The 26,209-nt window shown below is 37.6% G+C and overlaps 1 protein-coding gene across 1 annotated transcript in view; it reads left to right on the top strand.

The window, feature by feature from the left end:
• Positions 1-25,653, top strand: part of LOC127430407 (cation channel sperm-associated auxiliary subunit beta-like) — a 38,321-nt gene extending 12,668 nt beyond the window's left edge. Inside the window, exons 19-27 of the mRNA XM_051680138.1 lie at positions 6,265-6,585; positions 8,458-8,588; positions 9,252-9,449; positions 10,356-10,466; positions 12,655-12,753; positions 19,398-19,539; positions 19,667-19,761; positions 23,358-23,435; positions 24,944-25,653. Coding sequence (XP_051536098.1) covers positions 6,265-6,585; positions 8,458-8,588; positions 9,252-9,449; positions 10,356-10,466; positions 12,655-12,753; positions 19,398-19,539; positions 19,667-19,761; positions 23,358-23,435; positions 24,944-25,090 — 1,322 coding nt within the window. The 3' untranslated portion in view covers positions 25,091-25,653. The remainder of the gene's footprint in view (positions 1-6,264; positions 6,586-8,457; positions 8,589-9,251; positions 9,450-10,355; positions 10,467-12,654; positions 12,754-19,397; positions 19,540-19,666; positions 19,762-23,357; positions 23,436-24,943) is intronic.
• The last annotated feature ends 556 nt before the right edge of the window (positions 25,654-26,209 follow it).

Raw genomic sequence — 26,209 nt, 5'->3', positions numbered from 1 at the left:
CAGTAATTAGTACCTCTGTTTTATTGGAATTGAGTAAGACATTTCTAGCCATCCACTCTTTGATATCATTTATACACTCTGTTGATTTGGAAAATTTAGAAATTTCATATAATAAATATAAAGTATGGAGTCTTACATCTTATGGAGTTTTGTGTTCCTTGCCACAGTCGCCTTCGGCTTGCTCACTGGGGTTATAAATACAATTATTATTTAATGACTTATTTTTAAACACAATTCACAATCGTATTTTATCAAACTACACAATGATGACTCTAAGACTTTTTAGATATTACAGTTTCATTTTCTGTTAATGCATGATCTTCTGTAAAGCTGCTTTGAAACGATGTATGTTGTGAAAGGCGCTATACAAATAAAAATGACTTGACTTGATTTAAAGTTGGGTATCGTCGGCATAACAGTGAAAACTAATTCCATGGTTCCTGATAATATCTCCCAAGGGGAGCATATATAAGGAGAAATGCAGAGGCCCTAAAACTGATCCCTGTGGCACTCCATACTTAACTTTAATTTGATCTGACAGTTCCTCATTTACACAGACAAAGTGGTAGCGGTCAGAGAAATAGGACCTAAACCAAGCTAATGCCTGTCCACAAATGCCAACATAATTCTCAAGCCTATCCAAGAGAATGTCATGATCTATGGTGTCGAAGGCAGCACTTAGATCTAAAAGCACTAGAAGAAAAATGCAGCTGCGATCAGATGAAAAGAGCAAGTCATTTGTAACTCTGATAAGTGCAGTCTCTGTACAGTGATGGGGCCTAAATCCTGACTTAAATTGTTCATATATACCATTTCTCTGTAAAAATTTGCATAGTTGGGAGGACACTAACTTTTCTAGTATTTTCAACATAAATGGGAGATTTGAAATAGGTCTATATTTAGCCAATTCTCCTGGATCAAGCTGTGATTTCTTGATAAGCGGTATAAGTTTCTTGGTACATTCCCTAAGGATAATGAGGAGTTAATAATATTAAGAAGAGGTTCTGATATTACATAAAAACTTATTTAGGAGTTTAGTCGGTATCGGGTCTAAAATACATATTGTTGATTTTGATGTTTTGATAATTTTTGTTAGCTCTTCCTGACATATAACAGCAAAGGATTGAAGTTGCTCGTAGGGAATAATTTGAGTCTCCTGGGGTGCTGTGGCAGATGGATGCATAATTCCAATTTTGTTTCTGATGATTTCGATTTTATCAGTAAAGGAATTGATAAAGTCATTACTACTATGCTGCGATGGAATATCTGGTTCAGTCAAAGTTTTATTCCTAACCAATTTAGTCAAAGTACTGAATAAACACCTAGGATTGTTGTGGTTATTTTCTTTGAGTTTGCTCAGATATGCAGACCTGGCAGTTTTTAGTGCCTGTCTGTAGTTAGAGACACTGTCCTTCCATGCACAGCGAAATACCTCTAATTTTGTATTCTTCCACTTATGCTCCATTTTCCGAGCTGTTCTCTTGAAAGCATGAGTGTGATCTTTGTACCATGGTGCAGGATTTTTCTCTTTAACTTTCTTTAATCGAAGGGGGGCGTCACTATGTAGAGTGCTAGAGAAGACTTCATCCAAATTTTCTGTGACAACATCAAGTTCTTCTGAACTTTTTGGCATACTGAGTATTTGAGACAAATCTGGAAGATTATTAGTGAAGCTATCTTTAGTGATTAAAAGAATAGTTGAATACCTGAACGATAACGTTGCGTAGATTGAGTGACCTTTGCTAAGTGCAGCATACAAGAGATGAGGTAATGATCTGAGATATCATCCCTCTATGGCAGAATTTCTATATTATCAACATCAATTCCATATAACAAAATTAGCTTATGATTTTGGCAATGGGTTGGACCTGTGATCTAAATGTGAATTTAACATGTTACTTAAATTGAATGTAATATAACATTATTTATAAAAAAAATGCATTAATGAAATCCATTTTGGATTCCAGTATGTTAATGTCTAAATGATGTTCATTTCACAATCAGATACCGGGGCGGACTGGCCGTCGGGAGCACCGGGCATTTACCTGGTGGGCCGCTGGGTAATATGGGCTGTATATATAGGCAATATATGCGGCCGCCCTGGAATATGCCCGCACGGACCCCATTACAGAGTGAATATTCAAAAAGCTTTGTAAGGTAAAGCCAATACAATGGCTTTTATTTTGAAAAACTGAAATTACTTTGTGGCGAGAAGGGCAGGATGGCGTCTGGGCAGAGCGAGGCTGGGAAGATAAGTGGTGAATGAGTTCCACCTGTGTGGCACACCAGTCTCGCTTTCTAGTGAGGGGCGGTGGGAGTATCTGAGGAGAGGAGACAGCAACAGATGGAGAGAGAGAGAGACGTATGTCGATGTGGTTGTTTGTGATGTTATGTTGAACGTGTCTGCTGAAAAGCAGCACGTGCGTTGAATGTTACGGCTGAAAAGCCTTATTGTGTGACACTGAAAAGTGTTATGTACAATAAATGTCTACGTGTTCTGTCAAGACGGTCCCAGCTTCTGCCTTTGCCATCCGTGAATTGTTACGGACTTTTATTTTGAAATTACTTACACATCGTAGCGTATATCAGACTGTGTGCAATAGTTCTGTACCTCGCGTGGACCTCATTACTTGACATACTAATCACAATAATGGTGACAACCAAAGACTACATATTAAGTATAAGATGAGCTCTGAATAATCACTAAATGATAAATAACTGCAAGTTACAACAAATACAATAACATCAGCATATATAACATCTGCGAACAGTAAAGCTAGTATATAGTCATTTGCATAATTTATTCATACTGCAGGGAGCTGAAATGCTCACGCCTGATACAAATGCAGAAAATAAGTAATTAAAAATATTACTTTGTGGCTGTTTGAGTCTTTGAGGCTTACTTTGTTTAAAGGATAGCAGAAACAGCGCTTGTCAAAGCATTGGGCTTTTCACTTTTCCTCAAGAATAATCTGGGGAAGGAATTAAAACACTGCAGATATAAAGATGCAACAAACTCACACAGAGTGAAAATATGAGCAATTAATCTGCAAAATATCTGCAAAGATCTACACTTTAAGAGGTATGTTTATTTTGTTTTACATATATTTATATTTGTTTATGTTTATATATGTACATATTCTGGCCAACTTTTTTTTCATTTTTTTTTTATTTTTTATAAACATTTACACAGTTATTTGAGTAATTGGCATGAAATTTTGAGCATCATCATCGGTGTCCTGCTGTGTGACACTTTCTTCATCTAGCTATTTTAAAGAACATTTTATGATCTTGTATAGCTATATATACAGTCATGTGAAAAAATAAGTACACCCCATGGAAATTGTTGGCTTTTTTTACATATTTGGACAAGCAAACATTTGATCCTCTTTGAAACAGCGCTTATTAATAAAGTTGATATACTTGAACAAAACTACAAGGAAAATTAGCTTTTTCAGTAATTTATTCAACAAAAATATAAATAGATGTGATATTCTTCTGTGGAAAAAGTAAGTACACCCTTGGCCTCAGAAGCTAGTATTGCCACCTTAAGCAGAAATAACTTCTTGAAGGCATTTTGCATAATTGTCCACCAGTCTCTGACATCGGCTTGCTGAAATGTTTGACCACTCTTCCTTGCAAAATTCTTTCAGTTGCAAGATGTTTGAGGGTTTTCTTGCATGTAATGCCCATTTCAAATCCCCCCACAACATTTCAGTGGGATTCAAATCTGGGCTTTGACTAGGCCATTCCATAACCTGCCATTTCTTCTTTTTGAGCCATTCCTAGGTGGATTTGCTAGTGTGTTTAGGATAATTATCGTGATGAAAGGTCCACTTTCAGTTCAGCTTCAGCTATGGCCTCACATTATCTTCAAGCACTCTTTGATATGATGCAGAATTCATAGTTGAATCAATGACTGCAAGCTGTCAAATACCTGAGGCAGTGAAGCAACCCCAAACCATAAAATTTCCACCACCGTGCTTCACAGTTGGTATGAGGTTCTTCTCCTGAAAAGCTGTCTTTGGTCTGCGCCAAACATGTGTACTGTTACTGTGGCCAAACCACTCTATCTTTGATTCGTCTGTCCAGAGCACATTATTCCAAAAGGCCTGGACTTTGCCTGTGTTCATTGGCAAACTGCAGTCTTGCTCTAATGTTCTTTTTAGACAGCAAAGTCTTTTTCCGGGCACACCTCCCATGCACGTCAAATTTGTGCAGTCTCTTTCTGATTGTAGACACATGCACTTTGACACCAACAGTTGCAAAAGTTACCTGCAGATCTTGTGATGAAATTTTGGGGTTCTTGGAGACTTCTTTTTTTATCAAACGGTCTGCTCTTGGGCTGAATTTGTTGGGATGGCCAGTCCTGGACAAATTGGCAGTCATTTGAAATCTACGCCACTTGCAGATAATTTTCCTTACAGTGGAATGGTTTATTTCAAATAATTTGGAGATCTTTTTAAATCCCTTGCCAGACTCATAGGCATTCACAACCTTTTTTCTGAAGGCCTCACAGAACTCTTTAGATCTTGGCATGATGACACCACACACCTCAATAGCAAAGAGAACACCAGACACTAGATATGAGAGGTTTAATTAAGACAGGTTCCACCTGCACTCCCTAAGGAGGTTCTAATCATTGGCACCCAATCTTGAACACCTGATTCTAATTTTATGGATTTGAAGGTGTGATAATGTAGGGGGGTGCTTACTTTTTCCACAGAAGAATATCACATCTATTAATATTTTTGTTGAATAAATTATTGAAAAATTTTATTTTCCTTGTAGTTTTGTTCCAAGTGTACCAACTCTATTAATCAGCACTGTTTCAAAGAGGATAAAATGTTTGCTTGTCCAAATATGTCAAAAAAGCCAACAATTTCCATGGGGTGTACTTATTTTTTCACATAACTGTACATGTATAATATATATTATTATTATACTTGTTGTTTCCACAACCTCAAATTAGAGACAATAGTTTATTTGCACTTCTAGAATAAAGTTGAAAGGTGATTAAGATCTTTAAAAACTTTAAAGGAAAGACTTGTCACAGCACCTAAAATACACACTTTCCCTTGTACTTTCATGTACATTTTAACCTAACATCTGTAAGTTGGGAAAAAAGCTTTCGGACATGTTATTTGTCTGAGCTATAAAAAGCTTATTTTTAGTGCTTCTCTAAAAAATCCACATCCTATTTACAGTGGTTTTATATGTATTAAAATTATGATAATTTGTGCACTGTGGGGCCCGTTGTCATGACTAGCAGTCAATAGAAATGTATTTTTTTCAACACAAAAATCTGAAATTGAGCTGGAAATTCTAATCGATGATCCAGTGAGTTATGGTGTGGTATGTTGTGGGTCGGGTTTGGTGGGCTGCTCTGGGCCAGAAAGTCCAGGGCCACTTTTTAGTCCGAGTCCACCCCTGCGCAGATATCTTCAATACCTTTATTCAAAAAACAAATAATTCAAGTCAGGAACAGTGCCCTCTCACATTAATTGGATGCAGTGATTAAGGAATCAGTTTAAATTGTCTATTTGTGCTGTCAAGCTTACAGTGTTTGGGTGGTTGCTATTATCTCACATTTTTTCTGCAGAATGGACTGACTGATAGCAGTGTGAATTCGGCAAAAAAGGTTGAAAGTTTTGCTGCTGAAATTGGTCTGTGCTGACTAAAAATGGAATCGCTGCCTCCAGTAGCTGAGGCTGGAAGTGTCGTTGAACGTATGGGAATATGTCCACAGAGGGGCACCAAAAGCAAGTTTTGGTTTTAGTTGTAACTAAAAATACATGACCCAAACCCCAACCCTAAACTTAACCATCAATGACAAATTTAATTTTAGAGCAAAAATGCAACCTCTGTATCGCATTCACCATTGTTTATGTAAACTCAATTACTTCCTAGTACCCACGTGACTAGATCGCATGTCTCTGAGGCTACTCACGCAACTGCTTGTGGCAGCTTTGTTAATTATAATGGGGGCACGCATTTAGTTTTATCACGTTGCATCGCACCCCTCGCTCTCAGTGTACATACAGTACATGTTAGAATGGAAATGCTTGCTGTGCCAACACAAAAGCGGGAACCGAAGACACAAAAAATTTCAGATTGTGGTAAAGGGCCATTTATTACCTTGTGAGGGGCAGCATCTGGCCAGCTTTAAGTATTCCTGCATGTTTTCTCTATATGCAGCGCCTACTCTTTGTACGTTGTTACCATATTTTGCATGTGTTAATGTGTTGTGTATGTTCTCTGTAGTTTCCACTGAAGGTTTTGATGAAGCTCATGTTGGTAAGACTGTGGTAGTCCCTGGTTTCAGCAGCTACCTCATCACAGGGCTAGATGCAGGTCGAGCACTAGCCACGCCCACCATGCCTGCTCTGATTCTGCCCCAGATGACACATCAAGCTGGTGATTGGCTTCTGTTCCATTCATTTGGGCTGGGCAGTTGGGGCATGAAGGAGGGGCCATGTCACCACACTCTGCACTCATTGGACGGCCTGCGCAATGATGCCCTCATAAGCATCGGTGTTCAAGAGAATCTCACCTTCACATTCAAAGGTTTCAATGTCAACCCCTGTGAGTAAGTGTGAGTGTGAGCATTGAGAGGATAATAATAAAGACTAGAATTGTGTTTTAAATGATGTACAATAAACTTTATTTTCAACCATCTAGTGTATGCATGTTCGAAGTGTAGTATCATCTTAAATGGAACACTAACATATTTTCTTTCTACTATGGAAGCAATCAGCGCTCAGTAATTTTTTGGTCATGTCATCTCAGACTTACAGTGACTCCTAGTGGTGTGGATGCAGCATCAATCAAAATCAACAGTTTTCAGTTACAGATGCCATTGTAGAAATTCACTATTCACAATCAACCATGATTAATTGAATCCAAGAGTGAAAGTGTCCAATAACAAGACAGTTACTGAGATTAAGCGAGTAGTATTCAGCTGGTCATGTGATGCTAACATGGCTGCCCCCATGAGGGCGCCCCTCCCCCATGTAGAATAATACCGCTTTTATAAGGTTACTGATATGACTAGAGTCTTCATCTCATTTGATTGCTCATGATTTTACACATGTTTCAAAATTACAATTCATTTCTTTCAGAGTAAAACTTTTTTAATGAGGAAAAAAATTACTGAGTGCACCTTTAAAAAATGTTTGTACATCAAAGTCAGGTGGTGTAACTAACACTCTGCAATGTTTATGAAAAATAATAAAATATATGATAATGAAAAATAAAGAAAAATCTGAATGAAAAATAAAACCTAAAAATAACCATTTACAAAAAGTTCTTTATAAGTTCTTTAAAGGTTGCCCCATTAAAATCTCCCAGCAATGTTCTGGTTAATTTATAATTATAAAAAATAAAACAGAAAAATAACCATTAGAAAAAGCTCTGTATAAGTTCTTTTAAGGTTGTTCCACAAAAACCTCCCTGCTTTGGTCTGAGAACATTAACATACGGTTTAAAAAATATAATAATAATAACCTAAAGAGAACATTCCTAGAATGTTAGAAATTGGCTTCCAAACAAACAAAACAACAACAAAAAACAAAACAAAAAACAAACGGCAACCACATGCTAACACTGAGGGAATGTTCTGTGTTCCAAAAAGGTTGCAGCAAAATTGTATTGCCTTCTAAGGCACCTCATTTTGGACAAATTATTTGACAATACATCCTTTACACTGAAGGCAATCCCAGAATGCATTCTGACAAGCTCAGTCAAAACTTCATCCAAGATAGCAGGTCTACAGACATGTCAACAAGAGATATATTTAATTTAGTACTGAAAAGTATCGATGAAATTGTTCAATCTAATTAAAATACTTTATTCACCCATGAAACACTACATTCATTCATTTAAAAAACTACATTCACCCAATGCTTGTGTGTGCACGCCATTAGCTTAGCATCACATCTGACATCTGTTAAAACCATTTGAATCGCGTCTCTCATACGCTTCTTTTAAATTGCACTATTTATGTGGTGCGCCTATGTAGAGTGCCAAATGATATCATATATGAGCAGGGCTGCAGTTAGAAATTCATGGGTCCGGTACAAAATGTATTCCACGGGCCCCCCTCCAGTTAGTTGTCCGAAGTGGGGAGGGGTGCGGACAGTTCTTCCATCAACACGCACTACCCCGGCAGCTTTCGCTTTCATTTTCGCTGTTGTGCGCTGTCGCCTTGTTTATATCCGCATCTCCCGCTGAACGTGCTTAGCTGCGCTATACAATATGGAACAGCCTTACTGTGCCCCCCCCAAAAAAGGTCCAGTTGTCCCCCCTTATCAGGGGCCCTGCATATGAGGTTTCATTCTGGTTCGGATGCTGCCTTAGTAGGTAGCTGCATAAGTAGGCTTATCTGTTTAAAACTTATTGTCATTGTTTATTGGTTACATCTTTTATTCAGTGTCAACTGTACCTGATGTCTTTCAGCTCTTCCCATGAAACGAATGAAGGTTATTCTGACTGACCCATTTGCCATGCGGATAACAGCCAAGCATTCACGAGACCACACCAACAAGCACATTCTCACTATCATGGCTTATGGCGACCTGTGGAAGCAGGTACAGACTCCCTTGTCTCCTATTTTTAACAGTAACTGTTTTTAACTACTACGTCCATACATTTAAATTTATCACAATGCATGTATTGTGTACATGCTGTATGTGTTGTTACACCGTACACACATTTAAAGTTACTGCATGTAATCACACCTGTAATTACCCTTTTGAACCTATTACTGGAAATACGTCTCTGGTCTTGTGAGTGTAAAAAGTAACATAAACTAATATTATGTCATTTAATAGCATATAGTAAATTTACTGTATTTGGGTGCCCCTCTGAACCTAACCCTTAAGGCTAAAGTATATCACACAATATTCTCTTCAAACTGTTGCTCCGCCATGACAGTAGTTGGCTTGAAAGAGAAAACTCACTGTAGAAGCGCACAGTACCTACTAATATTCGCTATAGTGCCCCCAGTGGCAACTTTGAAAATCGAGCGTGCATAGCTAGAAGCATCTGCATTCACATAATGTTTTTGCCTTAAACAGCAAATGCGAATCTACACAATAACTATATTGTATTAAATTCTTTAATTTTAATGTAAATACATAGTAGTTAAAGACGTGTGACATAATCTAATGTGTGACCAAATAGTATAAATGTAACTCTTAATTCTAGAAAATAAATATTGAGCACTCTGAGTCACAATCTGTCTTTTTCAGAGTGCAAGCACAGTGACTGTGTTTATCCCAGAGGCGTCTTTGCTCTGCACCTCCTCCAGTTTAACTTTCACTCTGCACACTGTCTGTCCGGAAGGCTTAAGCATGGTCTTCCTGATGCCTCGACCCATCAGCGCACATGACTGGCTGCAGGGAGACCCTCGGGATGAATCGGGCAACAAGAGGCTCTTCGACTTGCCGGTAAGAGAATCAGACTTTCTAAATTCACCAACTTATTATTCTCCATTTTGTGTGTACCATCTTGTAGAGCAGTGGTTCTCAACCAGGGGGCCGGGACCCACAAGGGAGCCTCAGCACACTTCCAAGGGGGCCTCAAGATGACTTAAAATGAATTTAAAATAAGAAATATTAAAATAATTAAAATAATCCTACTTAATTAAAATGCTAGAAGATACTTTAAGATGTATGCCTACAAATTATAAACAGACTCTTTCTGAAACTTTTAGAATAAAAAAGTATCCATGATTAACTATTTTAATCAGACACGTCTAGTTTCGGGCGAGGGGGCCTTGAAATATTGTCTTGGAAAGTGAGGGGCCTTGGAGTCATAAAGGTTGTGAACCACTGTTGTAGAGGACCTAGTGACACAAAATTATATCAAAATCTGGGTCATGATATGATAATGTGATTCTTTACATTTTGTGTATTATTATTCAAAACTGTCATATTGCAATCTTTTACTTGCTTGTTTGTCATTCATCTGCATTTGACTTAAGTGCTTTTCACAACAAGTGCTAAACGTCCTACTTCACTTTATTGTAAAGCCATAGAAGTAGCGTAGAGTCTATACAAGTGTCAGAAATATACGTTGTGAGGAAATAACGTAACTATTCCTTACAAATATAACAAGTTATAGTCTTTTTATAGATGTATTCTTCGCTTGTTCTGAGTTAGCATTTTAGACGAATAGGAAAATTGAGTGTGTTGACAAGATGGTTTATCTTCTCGCATACTTTGAGTGGTGGTCATTTTTCAGTTTCTTGGTGTTAGAATATCGATACAGTAATGTGAGGTAAAATACTACAAACGTTTTTTCACAGCCCCAACATCTTGATGTACTTCTCAGTGTGTGTTTTGTTTTCGTAGGTAAACTATAGGCCACCATCTCAGGAAGATGTATCAATCCCAACCACAGGCAACATCTACAACGCTGACCCCAGTAAGCCCATGTTTCGCCAGCATGACCATGTCTCACAGGTAACCAGCATACACCACTTAACACTCTTTAGAGGGGACATATCATGGAGAACAGCATTTTCCTTGCTCTTTTGAAATAAGAGTTAGATGTGCTTCATAGACTAGTTCCACATTAATCCGGTTAAATTTGAAAATGCATATTTTTCTCTACATTTTGGCCTTCCATCCACACTTAGAAGGCGTTGATGTCCAATGAAAACGGAGCTTTTTGTAAATGCTCTCTCAAGAGGATGAATTTGAAAACGCAGTATTCACATTGTTGTGTGGACTGGGAAAACTAAGATATTCGAAAACGTATTTGTTGTCATGTGATGCAGTCATGTGATCCATTCAACCCAAAACAATAAAGATGGCAGCCTAGGATGTAGAGTCATTGTTGTGCCTGCCAGTAGCGGAGTTAACCACCGTGCAAACCACACAATTGCATAGGGCCCAGGACGTTGGGGGGGCCCCAGTCGGAAAGCTGCGCTAAACGCTCAAGGGGTTACGGGCGAAGCACTGGTCTCTGTTCACATGCAGATATGGTTTTCAGCTATCTCGGAGTGGTTCACGTGCGTTGTGAAGGTAAAGTGCTGCAGGTGCAACCATTTGCACAATTCCAAACATTTGTAGCCACTTAAAGTGATTATACAAATCTAAAAACGCGAGAGAGTATCACAGAAATGGTGGTGACAGTGTTTCTTCAGATTCTGAAATGAGGAACATGGTGAACAATCCACACTGACAGAGCAGCCATCAATTAAAAGCTCAAGGGTGAATGGGGACCCCAGTTGGACGGCTGCTTGGGGCCTCAGAAGTCATAACCCCACTCTTGCTGTCTGCTATCCACTTTGATAGCATTGTTAAAGATAAATGTTACTTTTTACAACCTTCACATTGCATTCCTTAAAGGCAAAGGGAAGTTTACTTGGAAGTGCTCCCTTGGGTTACCCGTGGCAATAACTCCACCTCTTTGTCCATCCATTTAAAAAACTTGACGCTTTTTGTTGCTACTGATGCAAAAATGTAAAGAAAGAGGCGGAGTAAGATATCAGACGAGGAAGGCTGAGGATAATCCATTTGTGGAGTTTTATTGAACAGAGAGTAATCCAAGAGGCACAAACAGTGAGCAGGCAGACAGGTCAAGAACCAGATAAACATTTGAAAACTAGGCATCCAAAGCAGCATCGCAAAGGCAAAGACGTAATCCAAGAGACAAGAGTTGGGTCAAGATAATCCAAAAGACAGATAACAGGATACAAGGCTTGGTTAGCCAGAATAACTGGCAATACTTTGCAATGCAGAATGCAAGCATGGGCAGCTTAGCTATTTATTTGGTAAAACAGGAAGTGAACCCTAGAGTTTTTGGAAAATATTTTACTAATTAATTATTTCCTACTTGGTGGGAGTTCTATACATGGGACGCATTACGCGTCCATGAACATTTTTTGTTTAGAAGATTTTAGGTAAAAATGTATATTAATGTATAAGAAAGTCTATATCTGCGGGGCCTGGGTAGCTCAGCAAATACTGACGCTGACTACCACCCTTGGTGTCACAAGTTCAAATCCAGGGTGTGCAGAGTGACTCCAGCCAGGTCTCCTAAGCAACCAAATTGGCCCGGTTGCTAGGGAGGGTAAAGTCACATGGAGTCACATTTGCCTTCACAAGCTAATTTAATTTTAAATGGTCCTGTGAAAATGTGCACTTCCCAAAAGTAATTTTTAGTATTCCCATTCATCTTCCCCCTGGAAGTACATCCATCCTTGGGCACTCGGTTCTGGAAACATTTTGTTGTTGTTTTTGTTTTGTTTTGAGGCGTAAATGCTATATTAGAACTGTGTGTTGTAATCAGGCATTTTCTGTATGTGTGTACACGTTTCCAAATCTTTTGATCAGACCATTATTATCTTTTTAAACTGCACATAACTGTCAGAGTTTAACATCTTGAGTAGGTGTTCCTTCAATGTTGAGACACAGATTCATGTTTACACTGCAAATGCAATGTAGTCACATACGTTTTTGACAACATCCAAATGCGGTTTGAGTGCTTTGATCACAAAACATTTTGGACCAGTACACCATAATTTTCACACCAGCATTTAGCACTGTGTCCACTTTTGATGGGATCTCCTGTGACAGATGTTAGTACCAACTGTAAACGGTGTCTTATATATGTTTGTTCATGTGTATGTGTGTATTGGGACAGTATAAGCAGTGTGCTGGGAAGCTGTCTGCTGAAGAGTGTGGCTGCTCTGACTCCCTGAGACTCTCCTCTCTCACTATCAACTCTGACTGTAGAAAAAGGGTAACACATGCTAATTTGTTCATTTTATTTAGATTTTGTATTTTGATTTTCAATTTCAGTTTTGTTTTTAGCTAGTTTTAATTGTTCATAAATAATTTTTATTTCATTTATATCTATGGAAAATTACTTAATTTAGTTTTAGTATCAGTTTCTAGTTTTATCCCTTACAGCACAGCACCACATATTCCATCTGCCAACAGACACTTAATCCGATTTTGCAAGAGAAATGTGACTGGTTGATTTACATGTCAATCAGACGGCCGTTTCTGGTGTAGTAGAGCACAACAGTGCTCCCAGTTGTCTTGGTTCTGGAAGTATTTTTCCCATTCATTTGTTTCCATAGGGCTTACATAAAATCCTTCATAAAAGAGTTCTAAGACTTGAACCAAACCAACTACCTCTGAGGTGAATTACAAACTTTGATTTGAAGCAAAAAGGTATTTGAAAATCAAACTAAAAAAGATAGGCCTAAGGTTCAAGACTGTGAACTTAAAGGGATAGTTCACCCCAAAATGAAAAGTCTTTCATCATCTGCTCACCCTCATGCCATCCCATATGTGTATGACTTTCTTCTGCAGAACACAAATGAAGATTTTCTAGAAGAATATTTCAACTCTGTAGGTCCATACTATGCAAGTGAATGTGATTAGACATTTGTAGCTCTATAAATCACATAAAGGAAACATGAAAGTAATCCATACGACTCCAGTGGTTAAATTTATATCTTCAGAAGCGATATGATAGGAGTGGATGTGAAACAAAACAATATTTAAGTCTTTTTTTTACTCTAAATCTCCACTTTAACTTTCAGATGTGAAAGTTGACTAAACAGGCACCACATATGACTTTGATGTAAAAGTGAAAGTGTTGATTTACAGTAAAAAAAAGGACTTAAATTTTGATCTGTTTCTCACCCACACCTATCATATTGCTTCTGAAGATGTAAATTTAACCACTTTTATGTTTCCTTTATGTGATCTTTGGAGCTACAAAGGTCTAATCACATTCACTTGCATTTTATGGACCTACAGAGCTGAGATATTGTTCTAAAAATCTTCGTTTGTGTTCAGCAAAAGAAAGAAAGTCATACACATCTGGAATGGCATGAGTAAATGATGAGAAAATGTTCATTTTTGGGTGAACTATCCCTTTAAAGGTGAAGTGTTTAATTTCAAACGGAATTATAAAAATAAAGTATGTTTTCAAACAATCTTTGGCAACACCCCTCAGGTCTGTATGGGCCTTAAAATGAAACCCGGACCCGACCTGTACCCGAGACCGTGTGGCCCTACCTGGCCCGAGCGATACCGTCAGATTTTAAGCCCGAAATTGCTTACTATCTAATTTCTTCTCCTAGCAAGTACTGATGCGTTAGGCTGTATTTTATGTAAGCATATAGGCAACATTCATAACAGTACTGAAACATTAAACATACAGTTTAATCAGTACACTAGAGCAAAAGGGGAGAGAAAACATTGATTTACCGTTTATGCACTGAAACTTCACCTGGTGCAGAACAATCTGGAATAATATAAAACACTGCAACAGTCCCCTCTATGCAGCCTGAACTTGTTCAGATTGTTGAATCTTTTTGACAACTGTGCTAAAAAAATATATAGATGCAGCGCAAAGAATGAAACAGAGCAGGTGTCTCAACATGTGTTTTTGACAATTTGAAGTTCTTTTTAACTTGACATGGTGTTTAAAATGTGCCGGTCCTGCACGAGACGCTGAAGAAAAAGCGAGACGCGGTGCAAATGTCAAAGACATTCGTCCAGCATGTGTTTACGTAGGAAAACAAAACAGAACAGACGCGCACAAAACACGTTCTGTGTTAACGGCCCCTAATTCGTCCGTTCGCGCGTGTCTGTGAGTGAGAGCGCATGCGCGAAACAATTTGGTAAGCCTGTTTATTTTTAATTCATTACAAACCCAAACCCGAACACGAAGTCCTACTTAAAAAACTAACCCGACCCCGTCGGGCCCGGGTCGGGTTGCAGACCTCTACTCAGACTCATCACGCCCTTTCGCACTCTCTGATTCCCTATGAACAAATAGGCAATACTAAATAAAAGATGATAAACATTTAATGTCATATTAAACAATACTACTATAACATATACACACTGGACAGAAAGCGTTGCAGAGGAATCTGCTCGTCCGATAACACCGCTGGATTGAACGGCAGCTGGTGTGTGGGGGATCCAGCACAAGAGGTATTATGGTTTTTGGCAACTAGCAAGTGTAACGACACATATTCAGAGTATTTTACTAATTTATCTGAAGCTCGACAGTAATGAACTTGAGTGTAGCTTACCTGTCGAGAAGCAACTCGGCAAGAATCGAACCTTAAAAAATTGAGTGCTTAATACGGTTACGTTCACACACCGAACAGTACTGGACAACTAGTTGTTAGTTACGTCATGTACTATGAGAGACATGCTGCACTGTTCATGCGTGTGTCTCGTGTTTTCATGTGGGGTTTCGTTAACTCACTCATCTGAACATTCAGCCGCTGTCGTCACAGGCTGCTCGCGGGCACGAGCCACGGACACAAAAGCTGCGCTCTCTGCACACGGTGAAAAAGCATTCAAAGCTGACGACAGTTAATTATGATCTGATGAATGAACTCACGCCTCGACTGGACTCATTTAATAACGCGGCGGTAATTGTGGTAAGACACGTTGGTGTTACGGATCAACTGGGAATCATGTTAACCTGGGATGTGCGCGTGCATGTGAATAATTTAACTTGCCTTTTCAGCAGGTTCGTTCAATGTGAATTGCCAAGGAGAAAAAAAAGACGTTTTGCACATTATAAAAATGCTGGTATCATTATTAAACAAAGTTATTTCGTTGATGCCTGTTCTAATGAATTTGACTCAGTTTAAGAGCGATTTTAATGGTTTCACAGGGTAACATCTGGTTTCCCATGTTAACATGGTACATTGGTCTGAATGGGAACTGGAAATTACACTTCATAAATCAGAGCAGTAAATCGTAAGTGGAATTATTTTATTTGCAAAATTAAAGCATCATAGGCTGATGTGTGTTAATAATATACTTTAAACGGCTTTTATTTCTTTATAATGAATAATGACTTTATTAACCTGAAAATCAACAAAGTGACAAATTAATAAGAGCTGGGATGCTGGTCCAGTGGTTAATCCTACTGGCAGTTCATTCAGTGACCCAGATCAGACAGGATGCATTTGTAGCTTTGCTGCAGATTTTGATGTATTTTTAACAGATATAATGCAAACAATTTTGTAAAACATACATACACAGACAAACAATTTATTAAGTAGTTTTAAATCAATCAATCAAAATTGTAACTGAATCTGACAGCCAGTAATTACAGTATAATCTATTGAAAGTTCTGAGAATGCTTGAATTGCTGAGAAATATATATATATATATATATATATATATATATGAATATGTTTTCCATGTTTTTGGCAGTGTCATGTGTAGTCATAAACATACGACACTGTCATGCACATAACCTTTGAAAAGTTAAGGGTGCTGTTATAACAATTTAAATAAAAATTCAATTTTCACAGGGGATTTGAACCCAGGTCGATACCAGTAGCGGTTTTAACCCCGGACAGTGGACATCTAGCTGTTTCTTCAGTGTCTCACGCTCAAGTTAAAGTTAAAAGAAGAACTTCAGGTCCCAAAAACGCAAGTCGAGACACCTGCGTTCTGTTTCAGTTCTTGCGCTGGGTCTAGATTGTCTAGACTACATTTCGCGCAGGTGTCACAAAGATTTAACATTCTGAACAAGTTCAGGTTGTAAAGAGTTGACTGTTACAATGTTTAACATTATTCCAGATTGTTCTGCACCAAGCAAAGTTTCAGCAATTGATAAACAGCAATGATTTTTATCTTCTGCTCTAGTGTGCTGAGGGGCTGCTGTGTATGTTTACTATTGCAATACTGTTACTAATGTTGCCAACGATGCTTACATAAAATACAGCCTTTTGCAACATGGTGAACAATACAATGTAGCCTCCAGGTGAAAGTAAAATAACATAAATATATTATTATTGTATACAACAAATCCTTAAAGCAATAATATTAATATTGTATCATATTATAATGACAAACTGGACAACAATAAATAATAATTATAACAACTGAATTCCAAAATGTTAGTGAGTGAAGTAGAAAGTTTTGCACACCCTGTTCATTAAAAAAAAAAGAGGAGAAAAAAAAAGTGTTTTGTAAAAATATAGGTAGGTAAATATTGCTTTTTTATCACTGTATTGTGGAAAAAACTGGAAAGCATGCATTAATTATCTTTAACTAGATTTTTATTTCATTAAACATTTTGAATGTACTTGTTACAATGGCTGATAGGATGAATTTGAAATTATGATTTAAATTAAATTTTATGTAATTTTTTAAGCGGGGCCCTGGGCTGGTCAGTTGCTTGGGGCCTCAGAAATCATAAACTTGCCCCTGGTTGATATGCATGATTATCAGACATGCTACCGCTAGACCAACGGGCCTATTCTTTTAAAGAGAACAATAATGTAATCAAGATATTATTTTTCATAAATAAAAGTAATTTAAGTGGATAAGCCAATTATCGACACATTGACACACATTCAGCCTATGATGCATTCATTTTGCAAATAAAATAATTCCACTTGCGATTTACTGCTCTGACAAGTGTAATCTCCAGGTCCCATTCAAACCAATGTCCCACGTTAACTTAGGCAACCATCTTACCCTGTGAAGTCATTAAAATCACTCTTAAATGGGGGCCTGGGTAGCTCAGTGGTAAAATACGCTGGCTACCACCCCTGGAGTTTGCTTGCTCGCTAGTTTGAATCCCGGAGCGTGCTGAGTGACCCCAGCCAGGTCTCCTAAGCAACCAAATTGGCCCAGTTGCTAGGGAGGGTAGAGTCACATGGGGTAAACTCCTCATGGTCACTATAATGTGGGGCGTTCTCTGTGGGGCGTGTGGTGAGTTGAGTGTGGTTGCCGCAGTGGATGGTGTGAAACCTCCACACATGCTATGTCTGCGTGGCACGTGCTCATCAAGCCACATGATAAGATGTGTGGGTTGACAGTCTCAGATGCAGAGGCAACTGGGATTTGTCCTCCACCACCCGGACTGAGGCAAATCATTATGTGACCATGAGGACTTAAAAGCACATTGGGAATTGGGCATTCCAAATTGGGAGAAAAAAGGGGAAAAGTCCAAAAAAAAGAAAAAAAGATTGTTCTTAAACTTTATAAAAGACATCAATGTAACAAAGAGGATTCATAATGATATTAAAAAAATAACAATGTGCAAAATGTCTTTACTTTGCTCCTTGGCAATTCACACTGAACGAATCTACTGAAAGGACAAGTGAAATTATTCACATGCACGCGCACATTCCAAGTTAACATGATTCCCAGTTGATCCATAACACCGGTATTATGGACGCTGCCATCTTATAGTCACTATGGTAACAGCTGTAAGAATACGGCTGTGACTTCGGTTATTCGTTCATACAGACTGTATTCGAACTGCTACTATACGCTGTTGTATGAACGGGACTTTTCAAGACTCAAACCTGTAAGTAAATCCCAAACACTGACTGTGTGAATGTAGCCTAAGTTTCATTTCCTCTGTAACACATCTGCCATGGACGTTCATATTCTCCCTGTTGAACAGTTTACTACAGGTAGTCACGCCCCAAACTCACACTATAGGTTTAGATAGAACTGGTTGGGTGGAGCTGTGTGTGACGTTCAACATATAAACATCAATGTTTTGATAGTGCCTGGGAGGCTCATTGTTCACACTTTTGGGTGAGGTAAACCCACGAATGGCTAACTTATACAGTAGTTGTCAATAAACAGTAAACTGGGAAATCAGAACGTATTTTGACATAAAAAAAGTTACACACTTCACCTTTAACATCTTTCATAAGGATATTAACTGCAACTGGGAGTTGATTCCAAAGAGAAACGATTCTTCACCTTGGAAAAATAGTTTGGAATCGACTCCTCTCAGGGGCTGACGTTTGGACTGTGTTTATGTCCTCGATCACTAAACTACACATTTCAGAAGCATAAAAGCACTAATTCAAATGATCATAATTTCTCGACTGATCAACGTGACTCTTTTGTAGTCTGCCAGCCATCAGTAAATCTGTTCTGTATGTTCATCTGTTCAACTGCTTCCCAGTTACATCGGTAAGTACAAGTTTAACTGACAAATGAACTGCACTCATAACATTCCTCAGAGCTCACGGTAGGTCTGTCTTTAAAGGTTCAGAAGTTATCATTAAATTCCCATATGGAAACATTTCTAGGATTTTTACTTCTGGAACCAGACTGTTGCGCTCTATTGATAAAAACTCCCTCTGTCTTCCATTGGTTGTACAAAGGATAGTCCCGCCCCAAATTCGCACCATTGGTTGAGCCAATGTTTCTGTGTCAGTCTGTTGGGCTGCTCAGACAAACAGAGGAATGTTTTGATAGCCTCACAGTATTAAACTTTTAGGTGAAATCAACCTACAGATGGTTTAGTCCTAGTTGTTTCTGCATATTAAGCTGAGATACGAGAAAGAATATTAACATATTCAGTATTAATAAAGATTACACACATAATAAACTTGGCACATGCTCATTCTTGCACAGGTTTTAAAGCTAAAACACCCCGTCAATGACTTCAGCATCACACTGTTTCTGAGGAAAGCAAATTTTCCTGACCAGCCTCTGCACTCTCCATACTTTGTCACGGTAACAGAGGTCAACAATCGCACTGACTGGAAGGTGACAGGTGATTGCACTACATAAGACAAAAATGGCTGCCCTTTTATAATTTGTATGTTTTTGGCTGGTCACTAAACCACTTTCAGTTGTTATTTCATACACACACCACACCACTGTTGCTGGTTCTCACACAGGCACTAATGCAGCTCCTGACAGACTGAGGCACTACCTGAAAGAAACACTCAGTATGACCCTCTACAACCCTGAAGGACTTCACATCAACTGCTATGTAAGATGAAATACTTAAAAGAATAGTTTACCCAAAAATTCTGTATTTATTTACTCACCCTCATGTCATCCCAAACCTGTGACTTTCTTTGTTCCATTGAAAACAAAAGGAGAATGTTTGATTAATGTATTGGGTGCACTTTTACCATACTATTACAAAGAATGGGGACTGCAAAAAGGATGTGTTTTTGCATCCTTTTTGAAGCTTGAAAGCTCAAGTCCCCATTTATTGTAATTGTACATCAGAAACCAGTACATTCTTCAAAATGTTTCTTTTTTTGTGTTCCACAGAAGAAAGAAAGTCATACAGGCTTTGAAAGACATGAGTGTTCGTAAATGATGTCAGAATTTTCATTTTCGGGTGAACTATTTCTGTTAGTCTTTAGATCAAAAGGTTCATGAGAAATATAGTGTTTAGGGTTCATATAAACAGTAATTTAATAATTTAGAAATAATGGGGCCTGGGTAGCTCAGCGAGTAAAAATGCTGACTACCACCCCTGGAGTTGTGAGTTCAAATCCAGGGTGTGTTGAGTGACTCCAGCCAGGTCTCCTAAGTAACCAAATTGGCCCGGTTGCTAGGGAGGGTAGAGTCACATGGGGTAACCTCCTCATGATTGCTATAATGTGGTTCTCACTCTCGGTGGGGCGCGTGGTGAGTTGTGCGTGGATGTCATGGAGAATAGCTTGAGCTTCCACACACGCTAGGTCTCTGCAGTAACGCACTCGACAAGCCACGTGATAAAATGCGCAGATTGACGGTCTCAGACGTGGAGGCAACTGAGATTCGTCCTCTGCCACCCGGATTGAGGCAAGTCACTACACGACCACGAGGACTTAGAGCGCATTGGGAATTGGGAATTCCAAATTGGGGAGAAAAGGGGAGAAAAAAAAAGAAATAAGAATTTAGAAATGAGAAGTGATTCGGATTAAAATTTTTACATGTACACACTATCCAGTGTTTCTTCAACTTTGGCCACTTTTATGTCCCAGGTGTTGATTTTTATTAATTTTCAATGTTTTTCTTTTTGTTATATGAAATTTATTATTAGGGCTGTCGATTAAATTATCATATTATTAATTAAACTGAGTGTGATTAATTATATAAAATATAACACTTTATTCATCTGCCACAATAAGGCAATTTATTTTAAAATGTTTTTTTTTTGTTTGCATTTGTTATATGAATTATCTTTATTTGGGGGTCTTTCTCAGCAAATAATGATGTATGCAATTAATTAAATTAATGAATCGCCATGCCATGTAATAATTTGATTACAAATTTTAATCGATTAAGAGCCCTAGTTATTATTAAAATTATTTTTTATTAAGGAAGTTCTTGCCCCTATCTTGCCACTGCATAGCCTTTCGATTAAACTAGCCGGAGAGGTTAAGTCACACCCAGTTATTTTGCATTTGCACTCGATATGGACAAAAGTGTCCAGAGTAATTTGTATTCTGATATTTATTTAAATGTTGCCTCGAGCATATGGCAGAACCCTAAACTATGTATTAATAAGTCCTCTTTTTGTTGGTCAGATTGGATTGTGAGGAGGGTTAATGCCCTTGGTGACCTATTTGAGGGTGGAGTATTGAGATCTTTTGAAAATTTGGTTCAACATTTTGGTATTCCCAGATCTCAGTTTTATAAGTATTTACAGCTTTGCCACCTACTCTGCACTATTTTTGGGAGTGGCACGCACCCCCCTAAGGTGGCAGGTGCTTTGGGAGAGGTGATTGCTGCTTTTGGAAAAGGCCATGAAGCATCAGTGTATTACTCCCTGCTAATTCAGAGTCTGGGGGATGGAGCCTTGACTTCTCTCAAGAGAGTATGGGAAAAAGATTTGAATTTGGTATTGGAGGATGGAGTGTGGATTAAGATTCTTAAAAATGTCAAGTCTGTATCTAGAGATGCAAGGGTTCGCCTTATGCAATTTAAGATTTTACATAGATTTTATTGGACCCCCTCTAGATTATATAGGCTTGGTCTTAAAGACACACCTACTTGCTGGCGATGCCAGTCAGAAGTTGGAGACACTACCCATGTCTTTTGGGGGTGTGTTAAGATCCAGGAGTTTTGGTTGAGGGTTCAGAGGTATTTGTGCGACGTTTTGAACACTCAGGTTTTGCTTTGTCCCAGACTCTGTATTTTGGGTGATGGAGCGGTCATGCATTTAGGGGACAATCATATAAATAACTGGGTTATGACCAGTCTCATGATCGGTAGGCAAGTAATTTTAAGGGGTTGGAAGTCAAATGGAGCACCCTCTTTTTCGGAGTGGTGTGTGGAAATGGGGAGGGTAGCTGCATTTGAAGAGGCGGTAAGTAGAAGGCTGGGGTTGAGGGACTTATTTGCTAAAAAAGGGGGCAAATATTTAGTTTTTTGGGGGAATCTCGGGGAGGGGATGTGGAGAGTGTAGTTTAATCATGCATGTTTATTATTTTATTTATTTGTGTATGTATGTATATATATATATATATATATATATATATATATATATATATATATATATATATAAATATATTTTATTTTATGTAAGTGTATGTATATGTATGTGTGTGTATGTTTGTGTATATATATATATATATATATATATATATATATATATATATATATATATATATTTATTTTATTTTTTTGGATTGTGTGTGTGTTATGTGGGACCACAGGGGTGTTCATTAGGGGTCAGGGTGGGATTGTATTAGTAGGGTTTAAATGTAAAATGTTGATCCATTATATATGTGTTGAGTTTTTATCACTGTCATAGCACATGAATCACTAAAATGTTAATTACAAAAAAAAATATTTTTTTTAATTTTTAATCAGAGAAAATATTTTAGTGTTTAAGGCTTGTCCCAGATCCAGACTTTCAATATTAAACTATGAATTATTAATACAAATTATTACATGTTTAAAGCTATGATAATATGAACAAAGAGTGAAATAAATATAAAACAAATTAATTCATTTTTTTCCCCAAAAGTTTATGTACTTGTTAACCAAGTGGACAAAAGTGTCAGTGAAAAGCATGATTGATATGAACTAAGAGACAAGTGATGTTTGAAGAAAACAAAGAAAAATCAAGGTAAATATCATTTGTTAGCAAAATATTCCAAATCAAACTGTAATTTTACCAAATTATGCAAAAAGTGTGAAAATATTATTTAATTGTGTACATTTCGGATACATAAAATGTTAGCTATGAAATTAGCCTTAGCAAGACAAAAGAGTCGGCTCTTTTAAATCAAATTTCCATCACATCATTTCCAGCACAGAATTTAATTAAAAACAATATAGAATTTGAAGTGTGCTGGAAATCACACTGTGGTGGGGATCTTAATAACAAAAATGACATACATTTTCCATGATACATGAAAATAAACTGTTATTAAATAAATTAGCGAGAGGGGTAAAACGTGTGTTTAAAAAGAGTTTATTTTCTGAGAGTCCAGAGGGGCAAAAGTGCCCGAAATTGCAGAAACAGCCAGTCATTGCTGGAGTTGGATATTAGCTATCCGTTCTCTCTATTCTCTTGTGTTTCATGACAACTCTTTGTTGGTTTTCAGCTGGTCTAATGACTTAACTTTATTAATGCAGGGCTATGAACTCTTTCACTTCCGTATTTCTGGATTTGTCCCTGGAATGGTCTCATGTGATCTGGTTGAAGAGGTTCAGGTAAGTGACTGTTTTTCATTTAAAGGTGCACTCCTTTTTGCTTTTTGCTTGTGTCATCTTGGACTTACAGTGACACCTAGTGGCCTGGATGCTGCATCATTCAAAATCAATAGTTTTCAGTTACAGATGCCATTGTAGAAATTCACTATTCACAATCAGTCATGATTAATTTAATCCATGAGTGAAAGTGTCCAATACCAAGATGGTTACTGAGATTAAGCGAGTAGTATTCAGCTGATCATGTGATGCTAACATGGCTGCCCCATGCAAAATAAAACAGCTTTTATAAGGTTACTGATATGACTGAACTCTTCATCTCATGTGAGCAGTCATGATTTTATACATGTTTCAAAATTACAATTCATTTAGTAAAACTTTTTTAATGGGGAAACAATTACTGAGGGCACCTTTAATCTCATTCTTGAGCAACAGTGACCGCCCACTTTTTCAGCCAGTTTGGTTCCCTAAGTATTTTCCCCATTAATGTTCTTTACCAGCTCCAAGGTAAAGCACAACATTACAAACACTGATTGGAGACAAAAACTACATGAAAATCTGATGAAAAAACAAAGGTACTTACTGTCTTTAATGAGGGAACTACAATCCTATGAAGCATTGCAAACAATTTAAAAAAATTACAAAAAATGATACAATATAAAAAAGTATAAACAACATATTTAAATTTATTGCTAAATAGATATAATATTAGTGCTGTCAGTCGATTCATTTTTTTAGTCACGATTAATCGCATATTTCATAGTTAATCGCAGATTTCGAAAGTGCTTAAATTTGACTCTATACTTACTTTATTGTCAAAATGCATGTAGTTTCTTCTTAAAAAAGAAAAGAAAACATTATGTAAAAATAATGTTTAATTAACATTTTCTAAACAAAGCCTTCCACAGGATAAAGATAGAAATGACCTGAAATAGCACCAATTTAAGTAACATGAAACATTTTCCAACATCTAAGTGAGAGGTTGAATAATTAAAAGAACTAGTCTCACCATACTGTACGTTGAGTATTCATTGCAATGCACATTAAACCTCTTAAACCCTCATCCTCCACAATATTAATCGGCCAGCAGACTGTGGCTATGCACTTTGCTACAACAATAGTGAAGCCATAATCACGATTTGCATCAGGCTTTCAATGCCATCGTCAAGCACCGCTTTAAACTCCTCATGAAAAGCACTTGCAGACAATGTCTCATTCTGCGTTTTCATGACAGAGACTTCTCTGATTGGTAGATCTTTGTTCAGCATTATGGGCAGTGTAGTTCGTGACTGAGAATTCAACTACTAAAGTTAAAATCAAACTGACTTCTTTTATAGAAGCGTGCATATCATCACTTAACAGTCTTGATAAGATATAGTTAAAAATAAATTTCTCTATGGAGAATATGAATGGGAATTTTACTTCCGGAACATGACTGTTGCGCTCTGTTGTCATGAGCAATAGATGAGATACAATGAGTGCTAAGATTGAATTGTTCTCTGCCTGTGCAGATGTATGTCGTCACTGACATCACGGACATCCTCATCTATGTGAATGCATTTATCCTGGGTGGCCTGTTGCTGTGTTGCTTCCAGCGTAAAGTAATATTGAGAAGTTTTCTGAAGAGGCGGCCTACTGTGAAGCCTGCCACCCCATGATGATCTCATCATCCTGTCCACTCCTGCAACCAGCACAATCATTCCTAATTAGTGATTGTACAAAATGCAGTTTTGCAATGTTTACGAGCTTAAATGTAAAAATTTTTTATTTATTTTTGAAAAGTGGTGCAGGACACACTGGTGTTATTATCAAACACTGTTTATATATTGCTCTATTTAAGAATATTATACAGAACAGATCTTATTTGTAGCGTTCACATTTGATTTATAGTTTGTAGAAGAATACGTTTATTTTAAGGTTCTACTTCAAGTTCTCATTTCTGTAAGACAAACAGCCAGAATCATCCTCAGAAAAGGTGAAAGTGGGACTACGAATTTTTTTTAATCAAGTCTGTTTAAGGATACATTTGATATATTATTCAGAACTACATACATGTATCACACCTGCTCTTTTAATTTTAATGAATAAATCTGTTACAAAATGGAGTTGGCTCCCCATCACTGCACACTCCAAGTTAATGTGTTTAACTGTCAAAACAGGGTTATTTCTGTCTAAAGTTGTGAGCGAGAGTAAGTGTAAGGCCAAATTGCTCATTGGACAAACCGTCCCTTCATTATCGGGTCAAATTGACCCGGCTCATTAAATCACAGTTAAACAGTTACAATTTGCACCATTTTTTTCCCCAACAACTCTTTTATCATCAATAACTTTTCACTAATTTACAAATGTAAACTTTACAAATTTTATACAGTAATAAATGCTACAATTTACATTAGAATATATGTACATTATGTGTATGCTTGTTGATGGGTGGGTGTTCACTTATATTGTTTTTATATTGAGCTAATAATATTGTGACAACTTAAGTGTATGTGTTTGTTTGTCTGTCTGTGCATGTGTAGTTACACCACTGGTTGTATTGTTACAACAGTTTCACAATGAAATAATGCTATATCGGCGTCACCACATATTGATTGTAAGAGTAATTTGCACCAGCAAAGCAGCAGAGACTTGAGCACCCAAGACACCCAATATGGCGGATGTAGAAAGGAAATCCCGCCTTACAGGAAATATGTTCTTTGATTGTAATCTTGACCAACCGTTTTGAGATTTCGGTCTTTCCCCATTTGTGCTCTTGACCAACCGTTTTGAGATTT

This window comes from Myxocyprinus asiaticus, chromosome 40 (genome assembly GCF_019703515.2).
Source record: "Myxocyprinus asiaticus isolate MX2 ecotype Aquarium Trade chromosome 40, UBuf_Myxa_2, whole genome shotgun sequence".
In the NCBI taxonomy this organism is placed as follows: Eukaryota; Metazoa; Chordata; class Actinopteri; order Cypriniformes; family Catostomidae; genus Myxocyprinus; species Myxocyprinus asiaticus.
Note: the sequence above shows the minus strand (reverse complement) of the source record. Positions and strands in the feature narration are given on the sequence as shown.